This window comes from Ctenocephalides felis, unplaced genomic scaffold, assembly GCF_003426905.1.
Source record: "Ctenocephalides felis isolate EL2017-DRISC unplaced genomic scaffold, ASM342690v1 CF-g0.4_SCAFFOLD_03570, whole genome shotgun sequence".
Lineage (NCBI taxonomy): Eukaryota > Metazoa > Arthropoda > Insecta > Siphonaptera > Pulicidae > Ctenocephalides > Ctenocephalides felis.
Window position 1 is genome coordinate 24,924,625 of NW_020539724.1, and position 22,170 is coordinate 24,946,794.

A 22,170-nucleotide genomic window follows, 5' to 3' on the forward strand; every position below is an offset into this window, starting at 1 on the left:
TTAATGAACATACTAAACCACTTAACCCCTGGTTCAATATAAAAATCATTGATTTTAAAAATTTTGCTTTCAGAAATACTCCGGCGGGTTAACGTGTTCAATAATGTGTAAATCCACTTACTTTTAACTACTCATAAATTAATTTATTTATCATGGATTAAATGGATTGTTTACACATATCGGGAAGTTCATGTAACTTTCCTTAAGGCAAACTACCAATTACCAACTAATTTTTAATGATTTTATGCTGGTATACCAGAACTTTTAAATATAGTGAAAAATTATTAGTATATTATCCGGCTTATATATGTCAAAGACAATTTTAAAACAACAGCATTTCAAACTGTCACTACAAAACGAAATTAAACCGCTTTTAAGTCATTTGAAATAGTCATCGACCTTATGACAAGGTAAAAAATAATACTATCCTATTTATGGAGGTAGATTTCTGTACCAAACCATCAATACATATAATTTACAATATTCGACTGATTTCAATTTATTATCAGACTGTTTATTAATATTCATTTAATTTGGAAACTGTACGACCCTTTGTAATAACTGTTTCCAACCTGATGGATCCCGTCCACACAGTTGGAAACCACGGTATTAATGCATTTGCTCTCCTAGCAGTTTAAATTAAATATTATCCCATGCTGCGACCTCATATTGTAAAATTATTTGTACCTTTGTTCAATAATATTATTTGTTTAAAGTCAAAGTTTTATATATTAGAAGGAATGAGTGATAATTTGAATTCCTGACGTGTAACGATTAGTTCGAATTATATGCTGGTTACTTTGTTAAATGAGATCAATGATGTGTTTCGATCAACAAATGTTACTCATTTGGTATTATACTATTGTATGAATCTTATAACGATTTAAACGATCCGTGATTAATTAGATTTAAATTATTTCAGATTAAAAGTATAACGAATCAATAATATTCTACATTGTTTTCCTTATTACCTTATCTGTTTCAAATTACACTAGTCTGGTGTCAAATAACTCATATTACTCTAATAGACATTTTATGCTTAACCCTTTCGCTACGAGCGTCGTCTATAGACGACATCCACACCTGTGTATATGGAGATCGTCTATAGAAGGCATGTTGTGTATTGATTTTCGCTTCAAGAAATTTTACTATGATTAAACTTTTGAGAATTTTAATTTTTTATTATAATGTTCAGTTATTAAAAGTGTAATTTTTCATTTTTAAAATGCAGCTTCATTGATAATGATTGAAATTTTAAATATTATATATTGATTTGCTCGATCCTTTCAGTTCGCTACTAACCCAGTCATAACAGTAAACTACCTTGGAATTAGAGATACTCAGTTGTAAGTCAGTAATACTTGTATATTGACACACTAAAGTTGTCTCAAAACCTACATATGGTATTGACACCCTACCATATGTAGGTTTGAGACACTTTGGGATGTCAATATACAAGTTTTACATACTTTCAGCTAGGTATCTCGAATTCCGAGAATTCTTACCTATTTAAGCTTAAATGACTGGACTATACTGAGCAACTCGCCGTTCCGTTCAGCAGCGTCAATCTCACACTCGTCGCTAAAAGGGTTAACCAGCGTATTTATTCATTATTTATTCTCTTTCATGAGATGAAAATAAAAGAAGACCAGCGTATTTATTCATTATTTATTCTCTTTCATGAGATGAAAATAAAATATTTTGAATAAAAACAAAGCATTTATAATATCTCTTGATATCGAGGGAAAAATATAAACATTTGCAATCGCTTGGTATTTACCACGATTAAATTAACCTCTATAAAATTAGTCAGTGATGACTCAAAATTGCTCTTTGGTCTTTCATTAGCGCCATTAATGATTTACGCCCCTGCAATTTTTTTTAACGTACAGACGGTACAACGATTGTTAAAAATGATCAATTATTATGATATATAGTTCTTGTCACCTTTATATCTATAGAAAATTCAATGCTTTTGTTTTTTTCCATATAGGTTCTTCAAAAATACGCTGGGTCGACTTGACTTACCACGCGAGACGTCTCGAGATCTGCTTTGTTGCCGACCATCAGCATTGGAAATTCGTCTCTGTCTTTGACACGTAAGATTTGTCTGTGAAATTTGTACATCTCGTCGAAACTAGCCCTATCCGTCACTGCGTACACGAGCAAAAATCCTTCACCACTTCTCATGTATTGCTCTCTCATTGCACTGAATTCTTCTTGACCGGCAGTATCCAGGACTTAAATAGAAAAAAATATCTTAAAGCTACATATAATTTTGTTATACAAAATAGCGATTTTATAAAAAATACCTAAGAGGTTAGAAGATTAAAGTTTTATTAAATTATCCTAAAATATATTTTTCAATAAAAGCAAGAAATAAGTTTATAGTTCTGTTGGTTACTGCATTACTATCATTAAGGTGCGAAGCCAAGATAATTGATCTACGTAAAATGTTGCAGACAATGACTGAAAATATCATACTGAATTCTATATGAACTTCTAGAAGTATTACACAGTTATATATGTTACATTACTCTAAAAGGAAAGTGTCATATTTTTTCATTCTCTTGTCTATCACAGGGATGAAATATTGAAGAAAGTTCGGCCTTCAACAATCGATAGTTGGGCAATAATTTTTTTATCCACTGTCAGTAAATTGCAAAACTGGGTATACTAAGGAAGAGTTTGCGCTTCAGCAGCGCAAGGAGGGGTGGAGGAGGTGCAGACGGAGCGGACGACGGCAAAATGTCGGAAGATAGCGATGACCAACGGGCTTTAGGCAGGTCTAGGAAGCGCCGTAGGGATGTGCTAGATTTTGAGAGTGACTCATCCGATTACGCGCGTCGAAACAGCGATCGTATTTCTCGCAGAGTTCAACAACATTCGCGTGTAAATGGAGCAGTTAGAAAGAATCTGCGACCTAGAACTAATACCAATTATCGCGATATTATTTCGCCGAAAATTGGCCAATTAAGACGATATTCTTCAAGAGCAGTAGAAGATGAAGAAGTGGATGACGACGAGGACGACGATGATGATGATGATGTTGAAGTAGTAGTAAATTATAGAAATTCTCGTTACGAGCGCCGATCGAGACATTATAATAATGATGTCCGTCAACAACGAAATAGCACAAGAAGATCGGAACAAGAACAGAATGATGCAAATAATAGTGGTGGAATTCGAACTAGGTCTAGAAGTTCACCTAATAAATCTTCACAAAAAGACGAAACTTCACAAAATAAAAAAGCGTCATCTATGGATATACTTGATCAATCGAACCCCCGTGCTTCTTATAATAATAATGCTGATACTAGATCTCAATTTCCCAATGGAACTTCCACACCCGAACCAGGCCGTAAAGATTCTCCCCAATTGGAGGACGAGATGGAAGATGAAGAAGGTGAGAGACAGAGTTCAAGCGACGATGTTAGAGGTGGCAGGATATATGAATTACGTCAAAGAAAACCTTTGCGCAGCTATCGTTCGCACAGAGATTACAATAAATACGACATTTGGTCAAATGCAGAACCCGAGCCGAAACGCCGTAGAAGATGTTTGAGAGCAACCCGACAACGCATTCGAGATCTCAGTGACGACGATGACGATGAAGAAGATGATAGAGCTCAAACTCCCTATATACGCCCTCCGGTTGCTTGCTCCAGCCCAGCAAAACATAAAGATAAACTAAACCGGCGAATGATATGGATACCTCGCATATTAAATTATCTGATATTCAGCCCCTCAGCATTGGTGATGATGGCTTCCGCTTTGAACAAGTTGGTGGCTTGGATTCTCATGTGCGTTGCTTACGAGAGATGGTCATTTTGCCAATGTTGTATCCAGAAGTATTTGCGCAATTTGGCACAAAGCCGCCTAAAGGCGTTCTATTTCACGGTCCACCGGGAACTGGTAAAACTTTACTAGCTAGAGCGCTAGCAGGTGAATGTTCTGCTAACACAGGACAAAAAGTGTCCTTCTTTTTACGCAAAGGCGGTGATTTACTAAATAAATGGTTTGGAGAGAGCGAAAAACATCTGAGATTGTTATTCGAACAAGCGCAGCTCATGAGACCATCTATTATATTTTTCGACGAAATTGACGGATTTTGTCCCGCGCGTACATCGAAACAAGATCAAGTATATTCAAGTATTGTTTCAACATTACTAACCCTGATGGATGGATTAGAAGCAAGAGGCGATGTCATAATTATCGGAGCTACAAATCGTATAGAATCATTGGATCCAGCACTAAGAAGACCCGGCAGATTTGATAGAGAGCTATTCTTTCCCCTACCTGCAAGATCGCAGCGTGAGGCTATTTTGAAGATTCATGTATCCAAATGGAAAAATGGGGCACCGGTGATGATATGATATCTCAGCTCTCAGACCTAACAGATGGATACTGCGGCGCTGATCTTGAAGCGCTGTGTTCCGAAGCTATGCTTCAAAGCCTGCGAAGAACTTATCCGCAAATTTACGAGTCAAAATTCAAATTAGCCATAGACACCGAGAAAGTTAAAGTCGAACATGTCGATTTCCTCAGAGCTCAAGCTCAAATAATACCAGCAGGGTCTCGAAAGGGAAATAAATATGGACGACGTTTACCGCGATTTTTATTACCTCTCCTGGATGCAGCTTTGAAAGACGCCGTAGAGAGGTTGGGCAAAGTGTTTCCGTATATGGATCCTGATACTTCAAAACAAGTTCAGGTTCTGAGACAGGATCATGCTTTATTCCATTCGCGTTTGCTGATTCTTGGACAGTCGGAAGGTTGCGGCCAATCTTATTTGGCTCCTGCGTTATTGCATCACATGGAACATTTGAGCGTTTACAATTTAGATGTCAGCTCAATACATGGTACTGATGATTTGTCATTATCTCAAGAGCAAACTGTGTCGCACATCCTAGATGAATGCATGCGTAGAGCGCCTAGTATTCTTTACTTGCCTTCTTTAGACTTACTGTGGGAACATGCTTCCGATGCCACCAAGGCCATACTTGCAGAAAAAATTCAAATAATAACTAAATGTTCACCTGTTCTTGTATTAGCAACTGCTAATATGATGCTTGAGGAATTAGATGATCGCATACAAACATTATTTCCTGCTCATTTACGTTGTGTTCTACCAATGACTAATCATCCAATGAGACAGTCTCGAGAAGAATTCTTCAAACCTCTGTTTGTTAATTTGGCACTGAAACCTCCTCAAGTGAAGCCAAAAACAAGAAAAGTAGAGGTTTTACCCAGAGCACCCACACCTCCTGCTAGAATTTATACACCAGAAGAATTAGCAAAATTTGAATCTCAAGAAGAAGAGAAATTAGTTGAGTTACGTGTATTTTTGAGAGAGATTGCCCATCATTTAAGTAAACAGCGCACTTTTCGGATGTTTGCAAAACCAGTAGACTTAGATGAGGTTAAAGATTACTTAGATGTTATTAAGCAACCTATGGATTTAGAAACAATGATAGCAAAAATAGATTTAAATCGATATACAACTGCCAAAGAATTTCTCCAAGACATCGATCTAATCTGTGCAAATGCTTTAGAATACAACCCCAATAAGACCAGTGCTGATAAAAAGATAAGACATTGTGCTGTTGCTTTAAAAGACTACGCATATGCTAAAATAAAAGGAGAAATGGATACAGACTTTGAAGATGAATGTCAAGAAATTGCTAAGCGCAGAATGATCCGAAATCAAATTCAAGAAGCAGGAGCAAGAGAGGCTGAAGCCAAAGTGGTAGTAACAGATGCTAACAACAAAACCAATGCTTCAAATGCAAATACTAGTAAACAATCAAATAATAGCAGTATATCTATGGAAATTGTTGATGACTTTTTAGATGTATCTGATCTTTTGGCAGAGGTTAAAGCAACGGACTCTCAAAAAGTAATAATTGATCGAGGACATTTAGACAAACTTTACACTAAGTGTTTGAATATAACAAAACATTCGGATGTTCAAGCCTTAGCAGAAGTTTACACTCAATTGCTGAAGACTATATTAGGTTACTTGAAGCAAGCCGACAGGCAAAATCTTCTCAAAGATTTAAGTACTGAACTAGAATTTTTTGAAAAACATTTGGACAAACATCAGAATGCGTGATGGTAGATTTATAAAATTGTGATTGTGTGTTTATTTATATTTGAGATACAAATGTTTAATGTCCAAAGATGATTATATGTAAAAAAAGTGTATTGTGATTTGTGTAGTAAATATGAGTCACAAGGAATAATCAATATTAAAATTCACTTGTACCTTTTGAGCGAAAAATAAATAAGCCATTGTGATCAAATTGCTTGCTTAAAAGCTTGTAACAGAAAATACTTAATGTTGAAATTAAGTTGGATAAATATTTTGCAAGATCAGCTGTAAGAAACTACGAAAAATTTCAAAATAAAGTTGAAGTTGCTGTTGTGCTCCAATATTACATACTGAATTTAGCTTTTAGTAGTATTTATATTTATTATGTAACTTTTTTATCTACATTAAATTTTTTAGGTATTGAGGCTTTTTGTGTTCATTTTAATGAATCATATTTGTTTTATAATATTAGTAATGTCTCAGCTAAATCAATTTTATACGATATATTTAAAATAGAGATAACTTGGAGAACACGATTAAAATGTTTTTTGTACACGATTAAGTTTTACTATATTATTAAGTTACCTATGTCTTAAATCTAATATAATTTGTATATAATTATTTTTATTAATTAAAAAGTAATCTTTATATAATAATAAATCCTGTTTCACTTACTGTCCAATTTAGCTGGGATGTCGTCTATGACACATTGCTTTGTGTATGAATCTTCAATGGTGGGATCATAATCTGTCACAAAATAACTCTGCAATTAAAATTAAATTAAATTAATACATTATTAAATCACTTTCATGGGATTTAAAATACTAAACTATAAAGGTAAAAACATAGACAAAACCAATTCACTTAAAACAATTTTAATCATGTTACAAATATAGTAATATTTAAGATCTTCTGATTCTGATGAAATAAAAATAAGAACGAATCGGTAAATGTTGTATTATTGAGATTGTGATTGTGGCATTGATGTTTAAGTTACAACGCAATGTGTTTTGAATGTAATTTCAGGTGTCTAAAATAAGATTGATTTTCAATATTTAGTTAATCATAAAATATAAAATTTTATATGTTAGAGTATCCTAGAACTCAACGTCAAGCGACAAAAATAGAAAACAAAAAGATATTACGTTGTTTAGAAATTATTAGCTTTTAAGGGCAACCAAAGCTTTGGTGAAGTTGTGACAATTTTTCGAATAACATTTAATGAATAACATTGTCCAAAACCACTGTCCAAAATAATCGACCCACAATTGACCTAAGATTTAAAGAATTACTTCTTTGTTGAACTTGAATTTAAAATTTTTAAGATCGGTCGATTTCGACAGGCATTTCTTAAAAAAAATGTATCAAAGTGTGTTGGCAAATTTCATCAAAAGTTGGCGCTTTTAATCAGGTTTTTAAAATGATAATATACTTGATAATTTTATAATGAAAAAATCAATGTGCGAGAGCGAAATATTTGAACTAAATGTAAGCAAAATACGTTAACCTTTATCTTGTTATTTTCAGGTTTTCATTTAACTCAAAATTTTTCATAATGAACCTCTCAAGTATTTTACCATTTTACTATAAAGTATTTTAACTTATTAAATGCGCCAACTTTTGATGAAACTTGCTATCACACTTTAGTACATTTTCTTTAAAGGAGGGCTTCTCAAAGTAGACAAATTAAATTCATAGTTTAACAAAAGTCTTAATTCTTGAAAACTTGGAGCAATTGTGTCATTATTTTTCACTATAAGCATAGAAATGCTTTTTATGGTGACGATTCTAAAATTTAAATGAACAAAAGCAATAACAAATTCCTGCAAAACAAAATTGCTGGAACTTCCCGCACCAAACATTTGAGTTTTTAAAAAATAATCAATTTTCTTTTAGAACTGTGGAAAGAATAATTTTTTGAGATTTTTAATATTTTTGAAAATAATTGACCTTTTTAAAAAAATAGATTTTTTTAATACTTTGAAATATTTTGGAAGTGATCGCGATACGTTAGCTGCGTAGAAACGAAATATCGAAGCGCGTGGGCGCCGCAGTATAACAGATAAACATTGGTACGGAACCCATATAATGAACAAAATTTGTTATTACTATTAAAATATGTGTTAATTTGATGTGCATATGTCTAATCATAATTTTGTCCGTCAAATCGCATTTTTTATTGGATCTCCAAAACCAGACCTGCATACCCAAACATTTCATCAGTTCTTCATTTGGTCAGTACGAATAAAATGTTTTTTTGAAATATACAAATCTCTCCGTTCTCTCAAAAAATCAATTACCATTTTTGGTACTTTTCGCCTCGTATCTTCGAAATGGCTCGACCTGCCTTTACCACAAAATAATCAGCACGTCTCATTATTAATACGAATCGAAAGTTTCCGAAATCGTCGACGAAAATTTGTATCCGCACACACAACTACACAACATGCACTAACATTCACACATACACACATACATCCATATTTTCTAAGGTATGCCAAAATGTTCAGAAACCTTTGAAACGTAAAGATATATAAAAATTTTATTTTCTATTTTTTGCGATTACTTTATCTTACCCTACTGGGAGGTAAAAATTAACCATATTAACCGTTTATCACCAAAGCTTTAGGTTGCACTTAACAACTCATAATTTTCAAACAATGTGGAATGTGTCAATTCTATCACTTTGTTTCGACTTGACGTTGAGTTTTGGGATACCCCGTAAAAATAGAAGTAAAAAGCATAGAAGTCATTGTGACATTATTTATTATCGGTACTGTAATTTAAATATATTTTTTTTGTTTTGAGCGAGAGGAATCAGAATAAAATTAAGAAGCAAATGTCTTTGCTCCTGATCAGTAAAAATATTATATATTAATAATTATGGAAGTCATTAATGAAAATTAAATACAGCAAACCATTATCGCCAGTTTGGTTAAAACCAGCAGTTAAAGAAAAATGTTGATTTTTCATAAAGAATAAAGTTGACTTATAAAATCTCACTAATCAGAGACCTCAAAGGATCAAAAAATATGATTTTTTAAACCAATGTCATTCATGGAAGATGAATTACATTTATAATGCTGTGCATAACTTTTAAACATTCTATAAAACGTTGATTTTAGATTCTACTCGCTTCATACAAAAAAAAGCTAAATGTACATTTGGGAAAAGACTACATTAATAAAATTAAAACAAGGGTCAAATTTATTACCTTTGATCAAGCACGTGGAAAAACTCGGATTTAACAAAACTTAATTTTTTTCTATCTCCATTTCCAACATCATTTTCTCTGTTTTTAACCTTTGGATAATAATTGAATGTAAAATGGGTCATCTAGCGATTGTTCTTTTTTTTAAATTGTACTGTACTTCTGTAGGCTCATAATGGGCATAAATTTTCGAACAAAATTTTAGTAACAAATAGTAAAATTATGAATCAAATCGAAACGTTTTAGACTGCCATATATGTCTAAGCATCTAATATATAAAAATATAATTTTATGCTTTAATTCTCATTTAAGGGCTTATATTTTTTATTTAATTTCACCATATTTTTCATTATTTAATAACGCAATTCAAGAGTATTATTGGACAACTATTAGGATACATGTTGCATCCGATATTTTGTGTAATATTTGCTGAAAAAAGGTGTTAAAGTAATATTTTCATCGATAAAAGTTTATATGTAATAACAATTTGAACACTTATTAAATATAAATAAATAATGTATTAGCATACCTATTCATTTGTATATAAATATAAAAAGTATATATAAGTGTTTGCACATATGAATGTATGCAAATAAAAATATACATAAATAATCAGGTCAGGTTATATGTTCATGTAAAAGTAAAACCTTTAATTGTTCAAGAATGGTTGTGATTTACAATATGTATTTTCAAGAAAGTTTACAAATTTTCTATATGGATACTTGTTTAGTTATAAAATACACCCACACAGATATAATATATATATATATATATATATATATATATATATAATGTCTTGTAATTTTCAATTCAAACTAAATATATTTGTAATGGATAAATATTAGTTTAAACTTAAAAACTGCCTAATAGACATGGAACTGAATGAAATTTTCCAAATCATAAATTGAAACTACTAAGATCTCAAATTTTGACTTATATCATTTTTATTTTAAGTCCTATATATTTTACTATTAATTATTTTAATTTACTTTTATTTCAAAATAAAATATCAAATGTTCTTCATAACCACTAATAATATAACTAACATCAATGAAATGCTTCTCATTTAAAATGTATTTTTTTCATTTAATGCCTATGAATATAAAATAATTATTTAATGATTATTTATAAATATTAATCATTAGCATAAGTTATTTTATGCGAATTTTATCAACGTTCAAATACTCTTTGGAAAACAATAATTGATTCAGTAATTACCTTAATCACAAGATGAATTTTATTTTTGAATTAAAAAAGATTGAAATTTTACAAACTTTTCGTGTATACAGATTTATATTTGCCATAAGAAAAAAAGCTAGTAAAAATTCAGCAACCAGAACGTTAATAAAATTCGACCCATCGATATTTTTGACTTTAATATATTAATTTAAAATAGCTTTATTGCAAATTATGATTAATTATATTTAAAATTATTAATTATAATTGAAATGGTATTATTTATATTTTTGAATATAACATTATGATAGTTTATAATATTATATTCATAAACATTAGGGTGGGTCAAATTTTTTGGCCATTTTTGGCTATTTCGATTGCTTGGATTACTCCTTAAGAATTCTGCTGAAAAATTTTCGGAATACTTCGGGAATGAATTTTCATCCAGCAAAACATGCAATAAAGTTTTTATAAAAGTAGTAATTTACAAGGATCTCATATTTACCAGCCTTAGAATTTAATGAAAATTTGTATGATTATAGAGTTGATAGTCAAATGGAAAACCTAAAATATTATAGGTGTTTGAGAAGTGGTTTAAATTTAAAAAAAATACGCTGCCAAAATTCTTGAGTTATTTCAAAAACTTTGCTGAAAATTTTTTGGAACACTTCGGGAATGATCATCAAGATGCAATAAAGTTTTTACTCAGTATAAAAGTAGTATTTTACAAGTATCTCATATTTACCAGTCTTAAAATTTAATGAACATTTGTATGATATAGAGTTGATAGTCGAAAGGAACACCTAAAATATTATGGTCTTTGAGAATTGGTTTGAATTAAAAAACATTATACGCTGACAAAATTTGAACATGCAAAACTCGATGGAAAAAGTAGAAGTTAGCGTTAAAACTGACTGAGCTACCTGGATATATTAATATGAAAAACAGTACGCGTACGTATTGCGCGAGGCCTATTTTTCAAAACTTTAATTAATTTTTATAATTAAACCACTTTTTGTTGGCCTATAATATTTTAAACAATTTGGTTTGACTATCAATTTTTTCACCATGCGAAGTTTTATCAAAATCCCAGAAGAGTAAACCTTGGTTTCTCCTTGTGAGGGTTAAAGTTGGGAGTGCATCCTAATCACAAGATGCAGATATATGTGCAGCCTCATTTTCAAGTTTTAAATAATAAAGTAACTAAATCACGTCTCATGGTTCTATTATTTTTCCCAGAGCAGTAAACATGACTTTTTAGTACTTGAACATATGGAGTGAAAACTTTATTTAAAATTTCGCTGGATGGAAATTCACTTCCGATCTATAGTTTCTTCGGCAAAGTTTCTTGTAATGACCCAAAGAACTAAAATCGCGACGTGCCCAACCAAACTCAACCAAAAAGTTGAAAAAATATTTATTCCCGACGTTTCGGAACTATGCATGTTCTATGATTAGAACATAATCTTGGGGGGCGTCCATTAATCACGTGAGGCTTTTAGGGAGAGGGAAGTTTTGACAAAAAATCACGTGGGAAGAGAGGGGTCTAGTAAGATATCACGTGTGAATTCGAAGTATTTGTTCGGAAAATTTTACGCAACTAAAAATACAGGTGTTGTTTGGTTGGGGAAGGGGTAAATTCTAAATATCACGACGTATGTCACGTATGTATGACCAAGGGGAGAAGGGCGTGTCTAAAAATCCCTAAAAAATCGATCACGTGATTATTGGAAGCCCTCTTGACTAGATAATAAACAAACATAAGTAATTAAAAGATAGTAAAACAGAAATTAAGCTATATAAGGAGGCTTCCATTAATAACATGAGGCTTGTAAGAGGGGGAAATGTTGGACAAAAAATCATGAAATATCACGTGGGGTAGGAGGGCGTCTAGTAAGATATCACGAGTATTTATTTTTCACCTGAATGTTTATAAAATTCAAATTTTTTTAAAATAAAAAATCCAAAATTTTTCAAAAGAAATCCAAAAATTGAACATTTTTCTAGGTAATGAAAATACACGTAAAGTTGAGCAGGGGATGGGGGGTGATCTGAAATATCACTAAGTACCTCCAAGGGGGAGAGGAGAGGTTCAAAAGTTCTTGACAATCACACGATTAATGGACACCCCTAAAAAGAGCATTACTGTTTTTTAAATAATGCGAAAAAAAACTTTTATTTTATAATAATAAACTCCGTTTTCTTAATATTTTAACTTACTTTTATTATGTATGGATTTCGGTAGGTACTAAAGTTGCTTTAACATCAAGTACCCATATAATTCTGTTCCAAAATACTTCAGTAAGTCAAATGGTGTAAAAATAAATACATGAAAAAAAATAATTAATTACACGATATGCGTGAGAATAATCATTTAATTCTCAAAAGTCAATTTGTCAAGAGATGCACCCATATTTGTTAGGTGTTATTTCACATTGTATTCAAAAACAATATATTATGTATAATGTATGATATGACAAAATTCATATTTTTGAATAGTTTTTGTCATTAATTAAGGTAACCATCGTTCCATGTCATGTAATAACACTGCCTATGCGTAATACTTATATTTTACGATTATTGATGTAAGTGACCGAAAAGTCTGTATTATACCTATTGTCGACATTATTAAATCCAACGATGTAAAATTAATAAGTATCAATAAATTTTTTAACAAACATGCTTGTATCATTTTTAAGAAGCTAATATGAGATGAATGTTTTTGAATGTGATATGCAATTAAATAAAATTAAATTGAAAAAAAATATTCTAGTGCAACAGTATATTGCTAATTAGATCTATTAATGTAATATTCTAGTTCATAGCACAATATAGAATTTTCTGTGCAAATTGAAACAATTGTTTCAATAATCATGGTTTGTTAAGTTTGTTTTCGTCAGAAAATCCGATTTGCTAAATTTGTGTTTTCTCGACGCTTCAAGTCACTCTGAATCTATTGACACAAAAATAGAAAAAATTGCATGTGAGCAAAAATTTGAAATTTCTCGGAGATTTTTTCTCAAAAACGGTTGAACCAATTTCAAAACTTAAAAGCCATTCGATGAATCTCGATAATAAATCGCGTTGATCAGTTTTGCGATCGCCACAGCCGTTTTTTTCAGTATTTACATAAAACTAAAACGTGGCACACTGAATTGGCATTTGCTCAATAAGAAGACTTAACTCATAATATGTATACATACAATGATTCTGCTAGCAGTTTAGGAAAATAATCAGTAATCAAAAATATTCAATAGTTCTTGCCCAATTTTTCAATAACTATGCTTTAATCACTGATAACTTTAGTTAATAACAATCTATTGACATTTATTCAGAACTCGTCGGTTCATATCTGAACATGACTCGCGTTGATTAGAATAAGTGCCATTTTTTTGTCCACGTTTTCACAAATATCCTGAACCGATTTTGAAAATTTAAAATGTATTCGAAAGATATCAGAGAAATCGGGCTGATTAGTTTACGGTAAAAATTAGCCGAACTGTTTGTTCGTAAATAATTGTTGTACCCACACATTTTTTCGTTTAAATGTAACTTTGCATGGTTTACCAAACATTATAAAATATTATAGGCGTATACGCCTATACTCGTATACGACAGATTGTTGTTTAGCAAATTTGTACAAATTTGCTTGTTTTAGTTTCTAACATCAAAACTCTACAGCAACTTGGAGTACTTATAAATCGCTCATAATTTAGTATATTAATTTGTTATTGATTAACTCGATTATTTGTTAATGTTGAGATCATGGAACTTGCCTTGGCAAAATGTCATTTAAAACCTAGTTAACTTTTCGTAGGGTAAGTTTATTGTAATCATCCAAAAATCGAAAATAATTTTTTTTTGCATATATTTAAGTTTCAGAGGTTTTTAAACATTTAGGAATACCTTAGAATACATGGATATATGTATATGTGTTTTTTTTGCGTATGTTTGGATTATTTTTTCTTAAAAATATTCAAAGAGCAAACGATTCCTATTGATAAGGAGACGTGCTGATTAGCATTTGGCAAAAGTCGGTCCAGCCGTTTCGGAGAAATGAAGCAAAGAGTGCAGAAATATGGAAATTGATTTGAATGATTCAAAAAGCATTCAATTTGTAATGATGAGAAGACGTGGTAATTCGTTTTTGGCACAGATAGGCCCCGCCGTTTCAGAGATAAGAAGCTAAAAGTGTAAAAAATGGCAGTTTTTGAAAGAACAAAGCTTCCGTCGAATGATTCAAAAAACATTTTGCTTGTGAAAAAAAAAACGATTAGCTTGGAAAGGCAATAAAAATGTTCCCAGAATTAAAAAAAAAAAATTTTAATTTTTATTTTTTTTAAATATAAAAAATAATTCGAATTTTGATTTGAATTCTAGCTAAAATTCTAAAACTTTCTTATATACTTAAAATAAATAATTTTAACTTTGCAACTCAGTTTACATAATTTTTAAAAATATGAAATAAGTTTCTTCATTCCACTTGATCCAGTTTTGTTTATTTACTTTTCCTGTAAACTTACCTATACCCTATAATTTAAAAAATATGACATTTAACAACTTCAGACATATTGTCCTCCATGTTGCACACACTGAAATTTTTATTCGTCGCATGGCAACACTGGGTACGAACTCGAAGGACAGGGACAAAATTTTGCAGCCATTCGTAACAGTGCAGTGACAAGTGAGTTTGAAAAGTTTGTGAATACAGGATTATATCATTATGTTTTCTACATGCAACATCTGTAAAGGTAGGCATTTATAATCATCATTATAATGTTTTTCTAAATACATATAATAAATGCTTAGTGATTCTGATTCTTTTTAAATACATAGTTAAAAATAACGTAAAATTGTTGCAAGCGCAACTGTAATGGCGTCGTATTAGAATCAGCTTGTATATAATATGACAGATATTAGACAATACACTTTGAATCAATATTTTGTAAACATTACTTTTATAAATGGTGAGCGTTACAATAGAAGAAATATGCAAACATAAACAAACGAATTGTAATAGAAATTTTCATGTTTTTGACTAAAACCAACTGTTTCGTATTTAATATTATCGCGTTATATGACAAATTATTGTCATATGTAATACATATTATATAGTATATACTATAAATTATATGTTACTAATATTAAGTATTTAAACTTGCAATATTCGTAAAGATAAGCATTTGAAATCATTAGACTGATATTAAATTTCCGCAGGAGAAGTTTGTTTTCGCGAGAAAAGCCGATTTAGTAATTTTATGTGTTCTAGACGTTTCAAGTCATTTTGAATCGAATGAGATCAAATTGGGAAAGTATATGTGTATAACGGGTGGTCCATCTAGTGGTCCTAGTGATCTAGTGATCTTACGGTCTAGATATTTATGTATGTAACATATAAAGTATTATAATTATTTAGAAAGGTCTCAATATTCTTAGTTTTTTCCGATATATGGCAACTTCGAATTACGCACAGTATGGCCTACAGGCAAGTTGCTATCGATGAATTCCAATTTTTAAATGGGTCACCCTATATATGTGGGCTTTTTTTTGACCTTTCGTCGGCGTTTTCACAAAAACGGCTAGACCGATTTCAAACATATTTAAGAGCTATTAAAAGTAATTTTATAAGGACTGTTATTACTCTTGTGCAACGAGCGGCCCAGCGGTTTCTTTGAAATTAGCAAAAAAGGCTCAAATTTTGAGGGTGTATGCCAGAGGTGGGGAACCTTTTTGCCATTAGAGGCCACACTTAAATTAGGCAGCAATAAAAGAGGCCGCATAAGCTGATTGGCCTAAAAAAGTGACTTTTGAAATTATTATAGTTTTTTCATAGTTGTAACAATTTATTGCATTAAAAAAGTACATAAAATACTTCAAAATTTTAAATATTTTATAAATTAAATTTTAAATAATTTCATTTCATTTAAATTTTTAATTTCAGTTTTAATTTCATTTAAACATTCATTTTTTATATATAAATGATATTAAAGCCTTTTGATTTGAATTTGATTTTCATATTCTTATTGTTACATAATTATTTGAAATAAAAAATTATATATTTTTTTATACCATTGACTTCACTGATAGATTTTTATTTTGCAAACTAAGGTGTTAACGGTTAATTTAGGGAATTTCGGGCTTTGGAAAAACCAGATTAAATTCATTTGTGAATTTTCGGTATGAATATTTCTGAACAATGGTTGTTATAACAAAACATAGGATTAATGCATTAAACGCAAAGTTATCTCTTTCCGAAAGATATATACCTAGACACCATTGACAGACATTTAAGAATATAATTTAAAAAATATTATTAATAAATGATGTACCTAGTCCATTTAGAGAATAATAATGTTTACCCATGAAAATCAGCGTATTATTTGATAATTTATAAACTCACAATAATGAACGTGAAAAAAATTTTAATTAAAATATGTATTTAGTATACACAAAATGTATAGTTAATTTCTATTTTGTATTTGAGTTGTTCTCATTTCAAATGCCTTACTCTATATTTATATTTCAAAATTTAAATATAGAAAAATTCTATATATTATGTGCAAATAAATACGGACACATATTTTGCCTACAGCAATTTTTAAAAATATATTTTGTATTTTATGAAAAAAGGTATAGTTTTGTGTCATTTTGTAACTATGGTCTCATAAAATTGCCAATATCTAGGTAAAATCTGGTTGCTCCGATCTCCACCAAAGCTGCGGATTTGCTTTTGGTTGCGAGAAGTATAAAATTTTATCATTTTACTACGGATACGCTTAAAAATCTTCAACGCGGGTGCCAACGATTCTTTGTTTATACTTCTTGAATCATATAATAGGCGATGTCTTGCGAAATCGAAAATATTGCTTATATTTTGTATCTGCCTAAGAGCCTGTGTTTCAGGCTAGTAATCTGATGTCATGTTACAATATGACTGTCTTTGGTGGGATTTTTCGCGGAACTGATGTACAATAGTTGTTTGAAAGTAACTTTGCTATTTTGTACTAGAAGGCAAGGGGCCGCACAAGAACCTCCTGGAGGCCGCAGGTTCCCCACCTATGGTGTATGCTTTTAACTGTTCAGAAAGTAGATGTAAACTGACAAACCATTCTGACGGTTGCAAGGGTCTGCCAGTCGAGTACATAATAGTTACGAATTCGTGCATAGAAATCGTGCAGTCGGGAAGCAGTACGTAATGCGGGGTACTAAGTCAGATTTTCTGTCTAGAATTCAAAACTCTTTCCAAAATGGTGCAAGTTCAATACATAAAAAAATATATTATGTTTAAAAAAATATATTATGTTTATTAATTATACCTTTTGGGGCCCGTAACAAATTCTTTTGATAGGATTCTTGACAAAAATTTTTTCATGCGGTCATATCAGTAAAAATCACCAAAAATCAATTCAAAAATGAAAACATTTCTTTTGGTCCAGGGCCCTCTTGGATCGGAGGTCAGGCATTTTGCCAGCCCTGCCACCCTATACTTACGCCACTTATTATATTTACAATATGCAAATATAAATAAGATAATTGTAATAGAAATTTTCATACGCCTGATCTTACAGCAAATACATGGCATTTTGACAGTATTCGTTATGATATTGTGTGAGAAATGTAAATTGTATGTAAAAATGTAAATAACGTAACATAGTCTTGTCAATGACAAGTTATCATATCATTGGTTTATTTCACGCCAGAATCGGCCCAATAATTTAGCATATATTTTCGTGAAAATTCATGTTCAAATTATCTCAGTGACCTGAGAACTTTACAGTGTTTGCTGCTTGTAATTGTACAATAGCATTTATCTTCTTATATATAATAATTATGGAGCTCTCAATAAAATGATCCGCTAAAACTCGAAAACGGCAAAACTGATTTGGCCACTCTTAGTCTTGAAAAATTCGTGCTAATCAGTAAGTTGTCGGAAAGGTGAGATATTATTTTAAAATCGCGTAGAAACTTTACATTTATAATTTGAAAATTTTTGTAGAAGAAGTTTTAAGAAACAATGGACGGTTTCTAATACGTCAAATATCAAACGTTTTTGACAGATGATGTTCAATTACGTTTAATAGGATGTTTTACGTGAATATTATTTAATTATGACTAAATTGTAGTAAGTAACTCTGTTCGTAGTTTTATTTATACATAAAACGTTATTAAACGGACCGCAAGTGTTACTAGAAACTCAAAATATCAACTTTTTTGAAATGTTAATGAACTTTTTCGCATATTTTTCTCAAATACGGTGCTCTGAAAGATCTCGTATGTATAATTATATACTCATTAGTATTTATAAAACATTCTCTAGGTTATATTATTTTTTATTTATTTATTTGTTTTAATTCAGAACCTAAATTTGGTATCGATCAAAGGGACATTTTGTTGAATAACATTTTCCCAGTTATAATTTCCCAGAATTTATCGAAGAATAGATAGAAATATTTGAAAGTCCGGGGTTAAAAAGTTCCACCACCGATGTGTCAAAAACCAGTAAAGTTAAGCATTGTTTAACAATAATATTTGAAAGTAGAGGGAAAAAGATGTATAACCAGCTATAACCTTGATTCTTATGACTTTACTGTCTGGAGATAAACGGTAATCTTTGAAAATCTATAATAAAAGTATTTTCTTTCGTTGGTAGTTTTTTAGCATTAGTTAAAAGTGTATTTTTTTTTTCTAAAATATCTTTAAAATTAACTTGAGACATTAAACCTGTTTGCCACCGCGGTAAAAAGGTCTAGATAACAAATTTTTAAAAGACATCAAAAAAGCACATTTCTGCAATGATGAATTAGCTGAAAGTTTTGTTATTTGTTGTGATATAATTGGTTTGGTTTGCATAATATAGTTTGTTTGCTCAAAGTCAAATTGGACCTTCGTGTCTCGCCCTGCTCTACATATATACTTTTTATTAAATTTACTTTGATACATCGAATGTTACTTGAAACTTTTCAAAAGTCAAGGAAAGGTCAAAGAAGAAATACTTAATACATTTTCTATCTATACTCGCAGAAATTTTAAAATTTTTATAAGTTTAGTAGTATTATTTACAATTATACACAAAATCCAGAATCCAAAAAAAATCTGAAAAACTTGAAAACGTAATCAATAAGTCGAAAAACCAAAAAAGACTTGGATTGGATTCTACCATGTTTTCTATAGAAAGTGTAAAAATCTTCCAGTTTGATTGTATTGACAAAATATAGACAAACCAATGGGGTTTATTGTTTTTATAATACATCATTGTATATAGCATTCAAACAACACATCCTTATATACTTAAGTATTAATATTTTTGATTCTCTAGAAATTGTTTAGAATACCTTACTTATAATTAGCAAAACAACGTTTGCCGGGTCAGCTAGTATTTGAATATATTTAGAGTAGGTGTATAAAGAACATAAATTATAAAATTTTATTTGATGAATTTTTGAAATTTGAAATGTAAGTGTTTCAATAATAAGATAGTAATGGATAGTACTGCCCCTGGCATGTTCTAGACCTGAGTTAAACTCCAAATCGATTCAGGGAAGAATATTGTGAAAGATTTCTCATTGCCATTTCACACCTTCACCGCAGTGCCCTAAATGGGCTAATTTCAATAACAAACATTTTTTTATCTATGTTTTCAAGTAAAAATGTACATCGCTGATGCCCGATGTCAGGTTGTTGGTACGAACTCACGACCCGCCTGTCCGCACGTGTCTGTGCGCTTGCCCGTTAAGCTATGAAACACCTTGGCGTTACCAGTGCTTCAATATTTCAAAATATTAACAAATATCTAAATTTACGATTTTGCTCAACTCATTATCTCAAAAAAGTTATTCAATATATCCAAATCTATCATCTGATATCAACGTTTCGATGAAAAGAATTTATTAAAATTAATTGTGAGATAACAACTTAGAAAAGAAAAAAAAACTGAGTACGATTGGGAAAAAATATGTATTCAAACAGATTGGCAAATTCAAATAAATAGTACAGAATTAAAATGACTGACTCAACTGTATATTTGACATGAAAAACGGATGTTATCATAAAAAATTACTTAAACTTAAAAGTATGAGTAATAAACATAATAACTTTATTTGAATAATAATAAAATGAAGAATGACATATCTGACTTCTACGTAAGATCAACATTAAGTAGATAGCAAATTTATTTGGGTGTTATCTGGTGCCCTGCACAATTTACGACAAGGAATAGAGTAACTTCAATAATGGAGAAGAATGTGAAGAAACTAAAAAGAAAAACTAGTTGTGTATGACATCGTGCCTTAAGACAAATTGCTGGAACTTCCCGTACTATAAATAATCGAGGAATATTAAATGTTTTATTATATTATTATAAATACTGTAACTTTCATTATTCGTATTTTATAGACAAAATATAAAAGCTTATAAATTGGACAATGATATTCATACAAGTTTAAATGAAAAAGTAAATAAACAAAACTTACTGATCCCCTTCGAAGAGGAGTTAGAATGAAGAATCTTTCCTCATAATTCTAAGAATTATATAAACTGAATTGCAAAGTTAAAATTATTTATTTCAAGTATTTTAGCTAGAATTAGAATTAAAATCCAAATTATTTTCGATATTCAAAAAATATTGTAAATTAAAAAAATATTTTTTTTGCATTTCCCAAAAACAATAATTACATCCACACAAGTGAACAGTTTTTTGTATCATTGAAAACGGGTGCTTCGTTCTCTCAAAAACTGCCATTTTTTACACATTTAGCTCCGTATCTTCGAAACGGCTGGGTTTGTCTTTGCAAAGAACTGATCACTACTTCTCCCCTAAGCGGCTGGACCGACCTTTCATAAAAACTAATCAGCACTAATCCCCATTATTAAGAATCGATTGCTTTTAAATTGAGATTCAAATTGGTTGAGCGGTACTCACGAGAACGTCGACGAAAAATTGTATCCACACACTCGTACATACGCACACACACATTCATTCATTCTCAGAAATGTAAAAATGTTTAGAAACTTCTGAAACGTGAAGATATACAAAAATTTTATTTTTCTATTTTTGGCCCATTACTATAAGTTATAATATAATATAATTAAGTTATATCCTACGGAAAGTTAATAAATTTTGGTTATTATAAGTTTTTGACTAGTAAAAAAGTATTTTTAAAATCTTTACTGCTATCACTAAAATTGCTTATATGTACATATCTGTGAATAAGTGCAAATTCAATATATTATTTTTGATCAGAACTTAACATAGAAGATTTTATGAATGGATGTAATGAAACTTCTCCTTAACTACGTCGCCAAGCCAATATTTTGGTCTATCTATGTTTGATATATTTTTATTATTAGAATACTAACAATTGATTGCTAATTTGATAGAGCAATGTTGAGGATGACTATTTTCTCTTAAAAGCAAGTTTTCCATGTATATTATCAAGTAAAAATCGCTATTGGTTGATATCAGGCTGTCCGGAATCGGTTTAAACTAGAACCTTGTGGTTGAAATTTATATGTACTATCGAAACAATATTTTTAGCAAAGATTCAAAGTGTTTTCATGATGCATAGTTCAAGTCACTGTAGTTACAATTCTGTTCTAATCTCGTTACTTTTAATAATACTTTCCATTGTCTTCAAACGCAATTTCTCACGTCCTAATCAAAGTGAAATTGAATTCCTCTATGTCATGGGAA

At 30.6% G+C, this 22,170-nt stretch overlaps 1 protein-coding gene and 1 pseudogene across 1 annotated transcript in view; one reads left to right on the forward strand and one right to left on the reverse strand.

Annotated features, from left to right (window-relative positions):
- Positions 1–1,998: 1,998 nt before the first annotated feature.
- Positions 1,999–22,170, reverse strand: part of LOC113383292 (ras-like protein 2) — a 50,127-nt gene continuing 29,955 nt past the window's right edge. The window contains exons 2-3 of the mRNA XM_026621553.1: positions 6,770–6,857; positions 1,999–2,240 (exon numbers count right to left, since the gene is read on the reverse strand). Of these exons, the coding sequence (XP_026477338.1) occupies positions 1,999–2,240; positions 6,770–6,857 (330 nt within the window). The remainder of the gene's footprint in view (positions 2,241–6,769; positions 6,858–22,170) is intronic.
- On the forward strand, positions 3,708–6,389 carry LOC113383007 (annotated as a pseudogene).